This window comes from Candoia aspera, chromosome 2 (assembly GCF_035149785.1).
Source record: "Candoia aspera isolate rCanAsp1 chromosome 2, rCanAsp1.hap2, whole genome shotgun sequence".
NCBI lineage: Eukaryota > Metazoa > Chordata > Lepidosauria > Squamata > Boidae > Candoia > Candoia aspera.
In genome coordinates, this window is record NC_086154.1 from 167,781,479 (window position 1) to 167,798,424 (window position 16,946).

General features: G+C 44.4%; 1 protein-coding gene across 1 annotated transcript in view; it reads right to left on the reverse strand.

Moving 5' to 3' along the window:
• Nucleotides 1–1,028: 1,028 nt before the first annotated feature.
• The window catches only part of B4GALT1 (beta-1,4-galactosyltransferase 1), a 49,110-nt gene continuing 33,192 nt past the window's right edge, over nt 1,029–16,946 (reverse strand). The window contains exons 5-6 of the mRNA XM_063294786.1: nt 8,472–8,576; nt 1,029–6,844 (exon numbers count right to left, since the gene is read on the reverse strand). Of these exons, the coding sequence (XP_063150856.1) occupies nt 6,709–6,844; nt 8,472–8,576 (241 nt within the window). The 3' untranslated portion in view covers nt 1,029–6,708. The remainder of the gene's footprint in view (nt 6,845–8,471; nt 8,577–16,946) is intronic.

Genomic DNA, 16,946 nt, shown 5'->3' on the forward strand with positions numbered 1-16,946 from the left:
GGTGGGTGGCAGCCTCTGGAAGTGAAACAGTCCATCTCTCTCACCTTCTCCTGCTGTGTGCCTAGAAAACCACCTAAAATAAATGTGTCTGCTTAAAAATTACTCATGATCAGATAAATAGGATAATCATATGGTACAAATGTTGCTTGATTATACAGTGTGAACACACACACTTAAATATATAATTGTGGAGTACACACACAGATCCATGTCATCCACAAGAAGTTGCTCTGAAATTATATACCAGCTAGCAGACTTTCCTGCAAGTACTATAGAATGTCTGGCTAGAACAAATGTAAAAGGGAACACAGTGATCCCTAGCCATGCAAATGACTGAGGAAGTGAGGATTTTGGTTACCACTTATGAACAAGATTACATCTGAAAATATAACTATAATCAAGGCTTACACTATTTTTGTTCACTTTGTGCCATTTTAATCACAATAAATTAAAGGGGCAACTTATTGCACATCCTGTTTTTCACAAGACGGGGATTGGTTTAATCGGCACCTCCAGAGCCCTGTCTGAAAACAGCCAGAGTGGGCTTCTCCAGTCTCCACCCTCTAATCCAGTGTTTCTCAAACTTGGCAACTTTTAAGTTGTGTGGACTCTGGCTGGGGAATTCTGGGAGTTGAAGTCCACACATCTTTAAAATTGCCAGGGTTGAGAAACACTGCTCTAATCAATCCACAATGAAGGAGTGGAAGGAGCTGTGGCATTCCTGCATGATTTGGGTCTTCTGAGATGACTAAGTGGTGCAGGAAGAAGCTAGGCTGCCCTGCCTTGAGTATTAGACTTAAATAGTAGTTTCAGAAGAGGGCCTTGTTTCAACTTGAACTGCCGGTTTGGTGATAAGAAATACCAATTTCCCATTTGCTACTCGCTTCTAAGTATCTCCACCCACTAGACAAAGTCCACATTTTCTAATGCTCTACAGATTAAACAGAAACTTGACCTATTTGTGAAATAATCACAGGAAAGAGGAGGAAAAGCATCAGGAATTAAACATAAGAGCAGAAACGTTGTAGTTACTAAACACCAACTTTTATTATTTATGTCTTTCATATTGTTTTCTGGAAAGGCAAAAATGACCCACAGCAATGCAAAAGTAACTGAACACACACTGTTCTATCCCTTAACCCCCACACACTCCCAAAAATATTTTTAAGGCACTTCTCTCAAACACCTTGAAGAGATGATTATTATTACCGGGTTATTGAATAAGGTTTTATGGCAATTTTCCCTGATTTTCACATGCGCACACGGCTCACGCACACTTACACACAGGTAAGCAAATGGCTATGCTGTGATGTATGATGGACAACATAAAAGTTGCTTGCTGGAATGTGTATTTGTAGGCTATAAAGCCTATTTGTACTGTTCCGATCTCAGCATACGCTAGGTTCAAAACAAAGCACCTTTCATATCCAAGAGGGGCCAGAATTCAGCCTGATTTTTAAAAGGCCTCCCCGGGTCCAGTAAAAATAGGGGGAAAAGGTAAGTGAAAAGTGGAATCATAGCTCATGCTTTGTAAACTCAACCCACTATTTCAGAAATGGGTTTTATATTGCAACAGTACAGGGCAGAACCTGGGCAGACTTGACTGATGTCAGAAAAGCTAAGCAGAGGCTTACTTGATTAGCCTTTGGATAGGGAACCACAAGGAAATCCCTATAGGCCCATAGTTTAAATTCGAAAGTTAAAAAAAAAAAACATCCCAGGAAGAAGGCTGTGGCAAATTACTTCCATATGTTGCCATGGAAATGTGGCTATCACAAAGAGCTGAGTGGCTCAAGGGGGCTTTATACTACATCTCAAATTTGTTTGACCAAAGTCTAACATAACACATTAACCCTGACAAGCTTTAAACTATCATCTGTATTCAGTTAGAACTTCTCAGAATGTTATAGGACTTCAGCCTCCATTTTGATCTATAACTTTCATGCTTGTGTTTTGACTAAGAATGGTTAATCTAATTCTAAAATGTCTAGAAAAGCTTCTCAGTCCTATAATTTCTGAAAGAGGCTGGCAGGGAGATTGTGTTTAGTTACTGGATATGTGAAATTGTTCAGGCCATTAGGAGCTGTTGTGTAGTAAAGAATGTAGAAGAAAACCCACATTCTAAAATTCACAGGTACTTCAACTTACTCAATTGTCACTTACAAGTTCAGATTTCCCAGCAACAGAGACTCAGATGTATGTGAGCCTCCAATCCACTTCTACAGATAAAACCAATGTAATGGATACATTTAAATACTGTGTCTCCTGCTTCTATAGCTGGAGAACCCAAGAAAATTTTTAGGGAAGTATCAGGTTCAGAGAACTATTGCATACAGTTTTAATTCTTTCCAAATGCTACAGGTAGAGGAAATCTGGAGGAATTCAAGAGCTTGGCTACCTAGAGCAGTGTTTCTCAACCTCCGCAACTTTAAGATGTGTGGACTTCAATTCCCAGAATTCCTGGCTGGGGAATTCTGGGAGTTGAAGTCCAAGCATCTTAATGTTGCTGAGGTTGAGAAACCCTGACCTTTAGTAAGTGGTATTGGAACTGCTTCCTGGCTGTCAGTCTGCCTAACATTTAATACCCCCTTGAAACTATTTTTTCTTACTTCACAAAGAAGGTACATTCCAGAATTAGATACAAGTTCCCACACTCAATACAGTAGAGGGAAATTAAGCATTTGGATCAGGACATTTAAAAAAATTAAAGTTGGCAGTGAAAGATAACAAACTACATTCACATACACTTCAGAAATCAAGCAACAGTAGTGAAATAAGAGCGAGAAACAATACTTGCCTACCAGTCTGTTTTATCATATTATGATCAATCCCAGAATTCCATGGCAGTGAACCAAGGATGCTGGACAAGGACAATGGGAGTTATAGCCTGATGCTTCTGGAGAGTACCAGATTGGGGAAGTTTCTTCAGGCTGGGAAACCTAGGATGTGTTTGAATGGCCTTCCCTCTAGAATTGCCCCCTCTCCTCTCAATTCATCTCACTTTGGGAAGAGCTTAATGGCTGTACAGATTTCTATTAGAGATATTCAATTTTTAAGGAGGTTTCATCTCAAAAGAGGAGAGGGATCCCTCATTCCAATAACGGTGGGGTTGCTTGTTTTGGCCATTTGCTTCTCTCCATGTGATAAAGGGAACAAAAGGGGAAGCAATGGGCATGAAGCCCGTTGCTTCTCCCGCCCAACTTTCTGCATATTCTAAGATTCAAGAATGCTCATATAACTCAGAGCTATATACAAGCTCTCTCATCTGCTGCACAGCTGGGTACCAATGTTTTTTAAGAAGATAATGCATAGCCTCCAAGTGAGATAACTGGGAGAGTATCTAAACTCTCTTTGCAGTGATTGCCTCAGCCAGGGGTAAACTGATGGTCAATGTGCATGTTCTCTGCTATTGTATGGTGAGCAGCAAAAGCCACCTTGGCCAATCTGTGTCCCTGAGTTGTCTGGATTGCAAAACTCCAATCATCTGAAGCAGACCAGTTTATGAAAGGCTGGTTGAAGTGAACTGGGAATGGGTTTCTTTTGGTGATGCAGTTGGACACATGGGGTTGAAAAGCTGAAAACTATTGATGGTCAGTGTAGAGAGTAGGCCTTCCTTTCCCTGCCTGTTGGGGGATGTAAAAGTTGTAATCCTCCAAGATACTTTCTTAAAACAAAGATTACTTTGCCTCCATTAAACAAAAAACAAAAAACAGGAGGGCACATACAGGAGAAGCTAAACTTGAAAGTTGTCTCCCTCCCTGAAAATATGTGAGTTCTGAGCAGGTCCCTACTGACTGACTGACTGGGATCTGCTTGACATTAAAAATGCTGAAGCTGTTGGGAAGTTACTCCTTTCAGAAGGAAATCACTGGAAACACCTTCGTAAAAGCAGGACATGTATTTTCAAAAGTAAAAATCAAGGATCTGGAGTTCTGGGATGCAAATTCTACTTTGATCATTAAGCCACTCTTTCCCCACCAACAGTTCAAAATGATGTGGGAGAAATGACAAGATCCCAACAGGCCATAATTTATGATATTTCAGACATGAAGATGAACACGTTTGCAAGGCATGTCTTTGCTACCATTTAAGCAGAAGCTAATGAAGAAACTGAACATTCTCGTGAAGGTAAATTCTATAAATCAAGTCTAGTTAAAACATGATGTTGCCTGCAGCTTAAGCTGATGGTACTAACATGCCATTTTATGGTGCAGTTGCCTTAGCCCAATTCCCCTATAATATTTTGCTAACATGTTTTAGCAGTAAAATCCAGCAGCACACTTCAAGTTTTACACAAAACACTGAGAAAAATACATTTGTTTGACATTTGCCACATTTAGGCCTTTACAATAGTAAACATTCCTGACAAAACATTTTAAAAACAAAAAGGCACTTTATAAACCCAGAACAGCAAAGCATTTGCCACTCACCAGTAAGAAAAAGATTGTATTAGAGCAGTAGAAAACAAAGTGAAACTTTCCATTCACATGTAAGGCAATCTGGCAATATACTGGTCCTTAGGTGAATTACGTTTGTTTTGCAGTGTCAGGAACAGGCTTCACTGAGGAATTCCATTTGAACTATTCTATTACCGTAAAGATTATGCTACTGGTTGCTGGCACACCATTCTGCTACAATTTCTCAAGACAGTGCAGGCTGCCAGGTAGAGTAAAAAGTAAGGTGATGAAGTCCTATTCTTCCTGCTTCCATAAAGGATCTCTGGTAAACTAGTCAGTGCACCCCAAATCTTCAGGTTATCATTTACCTCTTATTCCTTGCAAGCTACATATTGCTTAGAGCCAGAAGCAGTGGTTATTTTTTGCCCACAAAGCCTTTGGCTTCACTGTGGGTCTATTCTCTGGGACCGCTTTCATTTCTGTGCTCCTACCGCGACCTGGGTAGGTGTAAATTTTACATCCCAGTATGACAGGCAGGCAATACCAACTCTGGCAACAAATGGTCCCAGTAGGCCTAGGATATTTTTCCTCCCAGCTTTGTTGGAAGACTGAGCTCCATCTATATGTTTTAACTCAGCAAGAACTTTGCTTTGTTTATCTAGAAAACTGAGTGGCTCCCTCTACCAGCTGTACTTAGAGAAAAACTGGAAGCACAACTTCCCATGGTTACTCTCCCAAGGAAGAGGAAATCCCAGCAGACTTACTCAGAGTAGACAAGTCCTGGTCAGATGGAGAGTATGCTGTCACACTCTTGCCAGATGTTGTTTTCCCTGTTCTTGTTCCTTAAGACAAAGGCAACTCTGCTGAATTAGCTTGACCCCATAGAAAGAGAGGTATTTCTCACATGAATAATACAAGGTTCAGCTTCATTCCAAAACAGATGTGATGCAAGCCATCTGTGTGAGCATTACACACAGGCTTTGTCCTATTTGAATACTTCTAGAATATGGATTGGCTCATTTTCAAGTAGCAGCAGCCAGCAAGCTAAGGCTTATGTATTGCTGGCCCATCAACACTGTACCTCAATGAACCAACCCATGAACTGTGGCTTCCAACCATCGGCACCCCCCGTGTCTTTGAAGCTGATATTCACAAGCCACATCACAATGCTTTGGCCCCGAGTGTCAGACCTGGGTGCACCCTTGTTCCTTTCTATACCTTAGGGAAGGAGCACTGCATGACCTGGATTATAGTGCATAAATTAACCCGATTTCTCCACAGCCACCCAATTGGATCCAGCAAAAACTAGGGAATTTCGATTAGCAACTTAAAGTGTTTGGCTTTTGCATAAAAACAACTGTGATACAAACCACTTCACTCACGCTTTTTCCCCATAGTGCAGTGAGCCCAGGATAAGGACCGGGCTGACCTCTTGTTAGATAAAACAAGCTAACAGCACCTGTACATAATCAAGATGATGGTCTCAAGGTTTTGGCTTGCAGACACACTTTTGGGCAAAGAGGTTTGCCTCATTTTAATCCCTGTGCCAGCAGAACAGAATGCAAAGCTGTTTGTTTTGAGGTCTTCAGGTCCTTTTTTTTCTCCCCAAGGGAGATTACAGACAAGAAGGAACAATCCTGTCAACATGAAGGGGAGATAAATCAAAGTATGTAAACTCAAATCACTTTAGCAGCATCTTCCAGTCCTTCCTCCTGTACCCACCGCAGTGAACTTTCATACAGGGACCTAATTTTTAAATTAAATTGGGGAAGGAGCAGGATGAAAGGGAAATGACTTACCACTGCACAATACCTCACAATTTAGAAACAGTAACGTTCCCAAATTGTGACCTTCATTATTTTAAAGTGGAGAGCACCCTAGTAAATACATAGGCCTCAATCCACTAGGAACCCTCTTGGGTTAGGCCCCTCAAATAAAAGAGAGCTTTCTAAAAAAAAAAAAGGGAGAGGGAGAGAGAGAAGTGCTTTAGTACAACTTTCTTTCTTTTCTGTGACACTTGCATGGGAGAACTTGCAAGGGGATTGAGAACCTAAGTTCCCACCATTCCCTGAAAATTCATATACATACAGCTTCTATTTATTGTTCGTAAAGGTTAAAAAAAATGAAAAGAAGATTTATACAGTGATGTTTGGGATTAAAATTCTCATTTGTCCTGCCAATTGCAAGCTCTCAGGATGAAAAACAGGTGATCTTCTTTCAAATTGATTGCAATAAAATCAGTTATAAAATGTTGAAAGGTTGAATTGTCACTGGTTGGGTATTCCAAGTCTTCTATTGCATTTCTGCCACACTAGCTTTTTGGTGATCCAATATCCACTGTGATTTTTGTATATAATCGAAATTTATCAGTTTTTACTACGGTGTAAGTCAGAGAGTTTAGCCCATCAGATTTCATTGTTTCCTTTGTATGAGCAATTCTGTTAAACCTGTAAAAATAAGATGGACTCACGGTTGGTAAATATCAACGTGTAATTAGTATCTCCGTTGACATTCTGCAGATAAACGGCTGTTTTTCATAAAACTGTATTTTGTATTTTTATTTGCCTCTTGCATATATATTTTCACTGTTTCTCAGAATAACATTTAAAAAATTATACTAAAAGATTAAAAATTTAATGGCAAAAGAACTGCGCTGATAGAACAGAATGACAGACTTACAGCATCTTTTGCTATATGTAGTAGTCTAAATATAAGAGCATGTTTTTGATTATGAGAAATTAGCACTCAGCTGAAAAGGCCAATGACAAATTATTTTAATTTTGAGTCCAAAAGTCATGCCCAGATTTGATTTGTGATAGAGGGCAGTAATGTTTTAGTGTTATCTTGTTAATCTCTAAAAATAAAAGAGACTTGCTTTATTAAATCTAACAAATGTATACAGCTGAGGAAGGGAAAACTTCTTGCCTTGTTGCTTGTACTTCCACAAGTCTAGCACTTCAGTTTTCAGCCCATCAGTGATGCTGCATTAGGAATGGGTATGCTTGAAGGCAGAGTTTGTGGAAGCAAAAGTGAAGGGATCTGCACCCGCTTTTGTTACAAATAAAACTCCCTTCTACAACTATCATAAATGTGAATAGGAGCTGAACATATGAACAAGCTAGAAGCTGTTAAAGAACAGATATCAGCTACTGGTCTTCAGGAAACAGGAACGTGGCTTCTGCTCCCCTCAGAAAGAGTGCTGACCAAAGAGTTCTGTTACAGGCCTGCTTCATATTTAACTTCCTATATACTAACTAAAGAAGAGAGCTTTTACTTTAGAATGTAAATGCCTTAACCATGGTAATTTGGTAGCATCCCTAGTGATGGGAATTCTTGCTCATACATACTAGATTAGTAGAACTAGTGGGTACTATTTCAGTATCCATTTTAAAATATCTTTTGATCAACCAATACAATCCTTTTGCACTTACTATTAGAGTAATGCATGGAAGTTACCAGCATTGTGTAACCAAAGCCACTGTGGTGCACAGGTAGTCCTCATTTGGCAACCACAATTGGGACTGGCAACTGGTTGTTAAGCAAAGCGGTCACTAAGTGAAACCACAAGTGTGTTTGCGACCTTACTTCAATTTCCTTTGCTTTACAGACCTGAGAAGGTTCTAGTCTACTCTCAACCACAGAATTCTGTGGATGGCTTTGAACCAGTCCAAACTATTTCACAAGGTTGGTGGAGGAAATGGGAGGAAGGACTACTATGAATGTGGCCCTGAATTTCTGAATAAAAGGCATAATATAAATATATAAATATAATAAACAATGTTGGTAATGAATGTTGGTTATGAATACGTGACAGAGGCTGCTCAAAACACACCAGAGGAATTGCATTCCTTGTCTTCTAAAATGGCTTTACTGAACATCATCCTGTTCAGTAAATTTATAGGCCTGAAGCACTTTAAATAAATAAAAAGACAGACCTAGCATTTAAAAGGATGCCCTTATATATGAATAAAAATAAGGTTATTTCATGATCAAATATTTATTTCCAGGGGGCCAGAAGAAAGTTAATTATGGCTACTTAGATCTGTGTGGACAGAAGCAGCAGGAAGGACCTACCTCTGTGGATTGGGATCATTTTTAGTGTCCCTTTTGTGGTGAATCATTCGACATTTTCCAACTGTAGCATCTGGGCGGGAAATCCCCATGCCTTTAAAAACCAACCTGCAGAGGCAAATAAAGGGTGAGGTTTCTGTTATATAAACACTCCTTCTACCTTCCTCTCTTAAGGAGGCATAGTTTAGAGATCTCCATAAGCCACCAAAAAAAAAACACACCCCCTAATCCTTATCTCAGAAATGCATGTGACATCCCTTTAAACTAGGTTAGTCATGAATGCAACCCATTCTCTGTATTTTGTTCCACATGAGAAAAAAATGACTAAAACAGGAACATCAATATCAAGGAACCTCTTTCCCCCATTAAGTAGTATGATTTAAGGTTGCAGTAATTAACTGAAACATAGTTTCGAAGACATAATTCATAATAATTCTATTTTAATCCATGGTTCATCCATGGGTACAATGCCACACCTAAGATGGATATAGAAAACTGCAGAATCACCCATTAGGCAGGGTGAAGTGATCTGTTTTAATAGTCAGCAGCAAAAGATGGTGAATAATGCTTATATAAGAGAATACATGTGCACCTGAAAAAGCAGGAACAAAAATCTTTTCAGCTTGGCAACGAAGAATGTCAGGGTTGAAAAACAAGTTTCAGAGTAATGGTGTAGATGAGAAACAGGAAGTGCTGATGACCTTGTAGCTCTACTACTATTAACTTTATTGCTTCATGCTATTTAACATATGCCACTTCTTGAAAAAAAAGTAAAAATTGATAAGAGTATTTCTGAGCTTCCTGACAGTCCTTTTTCCTGTCAGTTGTGAAACAGAATTTATTTAGAATTAGCAGAGCCCAGAAAAGGATTCCCATATAGACCACAGCCTGGTATTTCTCATTCTCTTGATAGTGTTCTAAAAACACCATCCAAAAATCCTTGTGACTGCTAAATGCTGTGCCTATTTTCCTCCTGTTTGCCAGACTTAACACCTCTTGACACAAAACACCTCCTGCCCATCCAAAACACAATGTGGACCTAGTAGTGTGTGCGCCAAGGAGATGAGTGTTCAAAGAGCTGGAGTAGACACACTTTTTGCTTTGTTGCCAGAGGCTTGACCCAACAGCAGGCAGACAGCCTCTCACTCGGTATAAATCAACAGAGCGGTGCTAAGAGACAAGGAGAGCAGTGACCCTTGTACAACATGGAGCATCGAGTTCTGTCCCTGGATCACCTGCCTTCTGCCTGTAAAACAGCAAGAAAAGAAACTAAACACGAGCAATGTTCCCTGGTTCTCTCTGGAAGCAAGCCACTCCAACTCGCCTGTAGCTGCCATACAAACCCACTGAGCTTTCCAACGTTAACACAGTTAGAAAAGAGAATGCAGGTGTTGATTGGCTGTAAATACTTGACAATCTGGCTAGGCAAAAAGCATATAAAATTACACAGGAGGTGAGAAAATGTTCAATGGAGGGCTTTGCTATTAAGGCCACATCCAGGATGGTCCAATGAAGCGGAGAGATTTAGGGCAGATGAAAAGAAGCCTACATTGGACAGTGCAGAATTAAGCTAAGGAATCTGCTACCAACCCAGGTGGTCTGAAAAGCAAATTCATGGAAAATAAGGCCATTAATATCTTCTAGTTATGATGGCTATGTATTGTCACCAGTGTAACAAGCAATGTGTCTCTGAATACCAGCTGCTGCAGCATATGAGCAAAAGGAGACCAATGTGCTTATGCTTGTGGACCTCCCAAAATGCTGACATTGATAGGCTTTTGGTTTGCGCTAGCAGGACTCTTTTGTGAAATCTTTCACTCCCTTCTAGCGATTACTTGGAGCTAGCCACTTTCCAGCATGATGTGGCAAATATTAACTACCTCAAAGCAACAACACAAAGACATCTCACTATGTCAAAAGGTGCTTCTTTTAGACCACAACCATTAAATCATTAGCATTAAAACTCATTGCAACAACATGGCAGGAGCCAACAAGAGAAAACAGATCTTAAACAGAAGTAGTGGCAGCACATACATCAATTTACATAAAGCAATAAAAATAAAAGTATCCCACACTGAATACTTGTATTTTTCTGAAAGGTAGAAAGCTTTCAGAAACTCATTTCACTAACAATAAGAGATTAATCTAAAGCCAATGTGCAAAAGTCTTTCTTAAAATGTTCCAATCCGAGCTAAAGAAGGCTTGCATATGTCCCACTTAATTTTTGTTCCAAAGCAAACTAATATGAAGCTCATGCATGCAGCAGGTTGGAAAAGCAGAACTTCCATGTGATTCAGAGTGTCCATTTTATAATAGGCTCATGATCAGCAAGATGCTGGAGTTTCACCAAGTTTAAGCCCTCCCAATCTAGACCTCTAGCTCAATGCCCTCTTACAGGGTATTATGCTTGTACATCATAGCAAGTTATATAAATACAGTGACTCTGAGACTCATGCATGTAGCCCAGATGCTGGAGAGCCCTTGAAACCTGCAAAGATGATGCAGGAATGACACAGGACACCCTTGGGTCAATTATACTGCAGGATTAGTAGACACTCAATATCTTTATGTTTCAAATTCTTTCTGAATTCCATATTGTTGGAATATTCACTTGAGATTCCTATCTGAAAGCTTCATGGGATGTTTACAAAGAGCTTGTTATTTTTGCTATAAACTGAAAAAAAAATGTTTTTGTTTTTATTGCATAGAATTCTTGGCTATTTTGGTGGCCATTTCTCACCACGTTCCATCTACGTGGCAGGTAGCAGAAATCCAAGCAGAGACACTTCTTGTATCCTGACTTACTGTAGTCTTGATTGCCCTGTTCTTTTAACATTTGAAGATACTTTTTACTGTCACTTAAACATTGTGTGTATGCGTTTGTGTTTAAAGATTAAAAATAAGCAGTTTATAAAACTCAGCAGTAAGTTGAACACATAAATAGACCAAGGTAGTTCTGTGACTGTATGTCATGATCGCCGTTGCGATGTTTGCGACATCGTAACGGCTCGCATGACAAAGCACGGATGCGTGTCAATGGCCGGAGAGGTGCGGGCGATAAACCGGACAAAGAAGGTAATGGGGTTGGGAGATCTACTGAACAAACAAGGTCCCATTGCCCGGTAATCGGCCATTGACTCCCCTGATAAAGAAAGGATCAGGGCGAGGTTCGGAAAGGCGCGTCCAGGCTTTCGAGGAACATCGAGGTCTAATCGCCCAGTAATGGACCATCACCTCACAGGAAGATAAACAGGGTGATGCCCGGGGCGAATGGGGCTGGACGACCTCTCACCTATCAAGTCTTGATGGCCTGTCACTCCATGGAACTTGTGGGGCACACCCGGGGAGTGTGGGGGTGGAGCGCTGTTTGGCGTGAGACTATTTAATTCAACTTTTGGCGCGCTTCCCTCACTCTCAGCTTTTTACCGGTGTGCATTCTATTCTAAATAAAAGCCAGAGCTTAAACTTGATTTAGAGTCTGAGTCTTTTATTTGGTCTTAGGCATTCCTTACATAAAGCTGAGAGTGTTTTAAGAATGAACCTCGCTAGCCTCTACCAGGAATTTTTTTTTTTTGCGAGAGAAGCAACTAGCGATGACTGAACCGGGGACGATCCTGGAGTCGGTGCTTCAGAGCGGAGACGCGAAGGACTCAACGCGAGTGGGGGAGGTGACCAGACAGCTTCTGGAATCGGCGCTCCCGAGATGGGACATGAGCCCCCTCCCTACCCACACCGCACCCCAGTTTGGAGCCTGGAGCCCCAGCCCGGAGTGGAGGGCCCCAATGGAAGAGGGAGTCGTGAGTCAACAACACTTCAGGTGGGACGGCGTAGCGGACCCCCGGCCGGGGACATCCCACACCACTTGGAGACTCCAATACCCCCAGACGCCTGAGAGGGAATCCGCAGGACTGCCGATTGGGCAACAACCGGCAGCACCGAGGATGAACAATCCCGTCACACCGGACAGAATCAGGGCTCTGGAGTCCAAGGTGCAATCAGTAGAACACATGCTGTGATCCATGTCAACTGTGGTGAGTGAGCTCATGAAGAGTGCTGCTGCGCAGGGCGCAGGGAGGGGTCTCGGCATCCCACCCACCCTATCGCCGACCCCGAGAGGAAGGGGCCAGGCGCGGGACTTTTTCCCAGGGCCCCGTGGTTTTATTCCGGTGGGGGTTACCCCTACTCACTCACAGGTTGGGGTTTCTCCAGTTGGTGGGATCGCTAAAGACTTTCCAGTAAAATTTGATGGCGACCCCATGAACCTGTCATTTTTTTAACCAACGCAACAAATTACGTACAGCAATACGGACATTGTTTTGCATCGGAAGGGGCTAAAATCTCGGCTATTGCCACAAAACTTAAGGGCAGAGCCGCGGACTGGTACGTACAAATATCAGAGTTCGGAGCCCCAGCCCTGGCTACCTTCCACACACTCCTTGAAGCGGTACTTTGAAGACCCCCTGGCGAAGTAGAGGGCTAAAGGCGCTCTTAAAGAACTCAGTCAAGGGCAGAAATCGGTCGCAGATTACGCCCTAGAATTTAAGGTCTTGGCAGGGAAGGTCCCTGAATGGTCGGAGGCCACCCTGATCGATATGTTTAAGGATGGCCTCAATCGAGAGGTGTTGCAATGGGCGCTGTACAGAGACGATCCGGACTCACTGCATGACTGGATCTGTCTTGCCGGGAAGGCTGAACATGCCCAGCACACCTTCATGCTGGCGACTAAGAGAGACAGGCGTCCCCCCAGCGGGAAAGGGCCAGTGCCACAGTCGGGCCCGACATGGGACGCCGAAAGACAACATCACTTTGCCTGTGGGCAATGCATCAAGTGCGGTAAGGCAGGTCACCGTGCAGAATGCCACAAGGCTAGGACAGCGGATCGCCCACCTAGACCGACGCAGAAGGCTCCGCAGAAACCACCCAACCCTCCCTGACGGCTGACAGGGGCACTAGCGACCCCAGACGAAGAAGAGGACGTCTACCTCGCTGGGGACGGGTTGGCCGCCCCGGAGCAGCTGGCAGAAAACGCCTTTCATCTGTCCTAAACAGCGCCGCTGGGCAGGTGGTGGAGAATGGGCGCGATACCACCAGGGTGAGTGCGGACTGTCCCACCCTGGCCGTAAAAATTGAACTGAGCTACTGCTCCAAGACCATCGAAATCGGGGCTTTGGTGGACTCCGGGTGTTCCAGATGCCTGATCCACCCCAACCTAGTCGCTGCGCTAAATTTACCATTTCCCTCTCCTGAAGCCGCTGATCTTCCAGCAACTTGATGGTTCCACGGCGGGGGGGGGGGGGGAGCGGCCACCCAGGGTACAGGGAATGTTACACTACAAATAGGCACACACAGGGAAACGATAGAATTCGTGGTCACCCCGGTGGGCAAGCCTATAGTGGTTCTGGGAATCCCCTGGCTAACTTGCCACAATCCCTGGCTAACTTGCCACAATCCCTACATTAACTGGAGGACCCATACGGTAACGTTTGAGGATGGGTTCTACCAGGTGCCTGCTAAGGGGAAATCCCTCACTTTGACTGTGGGGAGGGCTGAGATTGTCGACCCTCAAGTTCACGCTTCCCCCATGGAGGGGTTGCCGGAACAATATGCAGACTTCACTGACGTCTTCGGGGAGGAGGAGGTGGACCAGTCACCCCCCCATCGCAAGACGGACTGTGCCATTGAACTGCTCCCTCATGTCCCATTGCCTAAGCCAAAAATTTACCCAATGACACAAAAGGAATTGGCGGCATTGCGGGACTTCCTCGATAAAAACCTTGCTCGGGGCTTCATCAAACTGGCAAACTCGCCGGTTGGAGCGCCCGTTCTGTTCCGCGAGAAGAAGGACGGTACCCTAAGACTGTGTACAGACTATCGCGGGTTAAATTCAGCCTCGTCAAACAAGTACCCCCTCCCCCTCGTGAAAGATATGTTGGCACACTTGTCGACTGGAAAGGTTTTTTCCAAACTTGACCTCCGCGAGGCATATTACCGCATTCGCATCAGGGAGGGGGACGAATGGAAAACAGCTTTTAACTGTCCCTTGGGCTCCTTCCAGTATAAGGTACTGCCTTTTGGTCTTGCAGGGGCCCCGGGGGTTTTCATGCAACTAATTAATGAGGTTCTGCGTGACCATTTGTTTAAAGGAGTACTGGTTTATCTGGACGATGTCCTGATATACTCCAAAACTGAGAGAGAACACGAAAGATTGGTAAGACAGGTTCTCACCAAGCTTCGGCACGCTAAACTTTATGCTAAGTTTTCCAAGTGCGAATTCCATAAGTCGCGCCTGGATTACTTAGGTTACAGAATTTCAGATAAGGGCATCGAAATGGATCCTGCAAAGGTTCAGGCTATTTTGAGCTGGGAGCGCCCGCGCACCCGGCGCCAGCTCCAAAGTTTCCTGGGATTCGCAAATTTCTAAAGATCCTTCGCAAAAGGGTTCGCGGAGATTGCCCTGCCCTTGACTGATTTGTTGCGGACCAAAGGTGTCGGGGAAACGCGCAAGGTAAAAAATCCAGGGGCCGTGCTGAATTGGACTCCCACCTGTCAGGCTGCTTTCGACTGGTTGAAAGCTCTCTTTACAGCAGAGCCAATTTTATCCCATCCTGACCCCGAACGGCCTTTTGTCGTTCAGGCTGATGCCTCTGATTTTTCAATTGTGGCTATCCTATTACAAAAGGATTCTGCCGGACTCTTGAAGCCCTGTGCCTATCTCTCCCGCAAATTTTCCGAGACGGAAAGGCGCTGGCATGTCTGGGAAAAAGAGGCATTTGCAGTAAAAGCGGCACTGGAGGCTTGGCGTCACCTTTTAGGAGGGGCGACTTGCCCTTTTGAGGTCTGGACAGACCACCGCAACCTTGAGGCGCTCCGCACGCCCAGGCGCCTCAGCCCTAAGTAGATTCACTGGGCTCAATTTTTCAGCCATTTTAACTTTCAGCTGAAGTTTATTCCGGGGAAGAAGAATTTTTTGGCAGATGCACTTTCCCGACTGCCCCAGGACGCGGAGCCTGTCTCCGACGTCGTGGGGACTGTGCTCTCTGAGTCTCAATTGGGTTGGGCCACTGTCACCCGGAGCCGCGCTTGGGAACAGCCTCCCCCCCCCCTGCAAACGACTCTGGCGCAGCCCGCTCCAGGCCACAGGCAACCACAGATGCCGGGTGGGTTGCGTGCAGATTTTGCCCTCGCATCAAAGTCTGATCCCTGGCTCCTTGCTAACCCTGACAAGGTTTCCATGGAACAAGACCTCGCCTGGGTGGAGGGACGTTTATACGTCCCTGACTCGCAACGATCAACTATCCTCAGCCGGTCTCATGACAGCAAACAGGCTGGTCATTTTGGGTTTCTCAAATCCCTCCACTTGACCTGACGCCAATTTTGGTGGCCTTCGCTGAGGAAGGATGTCAAAACGTATGTGGCATCCTGCCCTGTTTGCGCAATGTCTAAGCGACTGTCCGGTAAACCCCAGGGGCTGCTGCAGCCCGTGGCTAACCCTTCACGCCCTTGGGATAAAATCTCTGAGCAAGCATTGTCAACCTCCTGGCATCCCCAGACTGACAGATCTACTGAGATCCTCAATGCCACCCTTGAACAATTCCTCCGCTCCTACATCAACTACCACCAGGACTGGGTGGATTTGCTTCCTTTCGCGGAGGTTGCATACAATAACGCTGTGCATCAAAGCACGGGACAAACCCCCTTCAGGATGGTATCGGTTTGGGACTTCGTCCCCATTCCCGAGCTCCCACAGCCCCCGTCTCCAGTAGTGGCGGCCTGTGATTGGGGTTCTAAACTCGCAGACTCTTGACCCATCATTAAGGACGCCCTCAATGAGGCACAGACCTCATACAAACTTCAGGCTGACAAGCACAGGCCCCAACAGCCACCTTTTCGAGTAGGGGACCTGGTGTATCTCTCCACTAAATTTATCAAGTCACGTCAGCCTTCCAAGAAACTGGCCCCGAAATTTATTGGCCCCTTTCAGGTTACACAAATTGTGAACCCGGTCATGGTGCGTTTGGATCTACCTCATAATTTGAAGCGGCTGCACCCTGTGTTTCACTGCAGCTTACTCAAGCCGGCCAGTGACCCCTCCCGGTGGCATCCACGCACTCCCCCCCTCCACCCATCATGATCGACGGACAGCAGCACTTCAAAGTCAAGGAGATTCTCAACTCCCGCAAGCTTCGTGGCTCTTTCCAATACTTAGTGCGCTGGAAACACTTTCCCCACCCCGAGTGGGTCGCTGCCTGCGACATTCAGGCCCCCAAGCTAGTCCGCAACTTCCACGTTGCATATCCCTCCAAGCCCTCGGCTTGATTTTATTCAGGGGGGCGGTATGTCATGATCGCCGTTGCGATGTTTGCAACATCGTAACGGCTCGCATGACAAAGCACGGATGCGTGTCAATGGCTGGAGAGGTGCGGGTGATAAACCGGACAAAGAAGGTAATGGGGTTGGGAGATCTACTGAACAAACAAG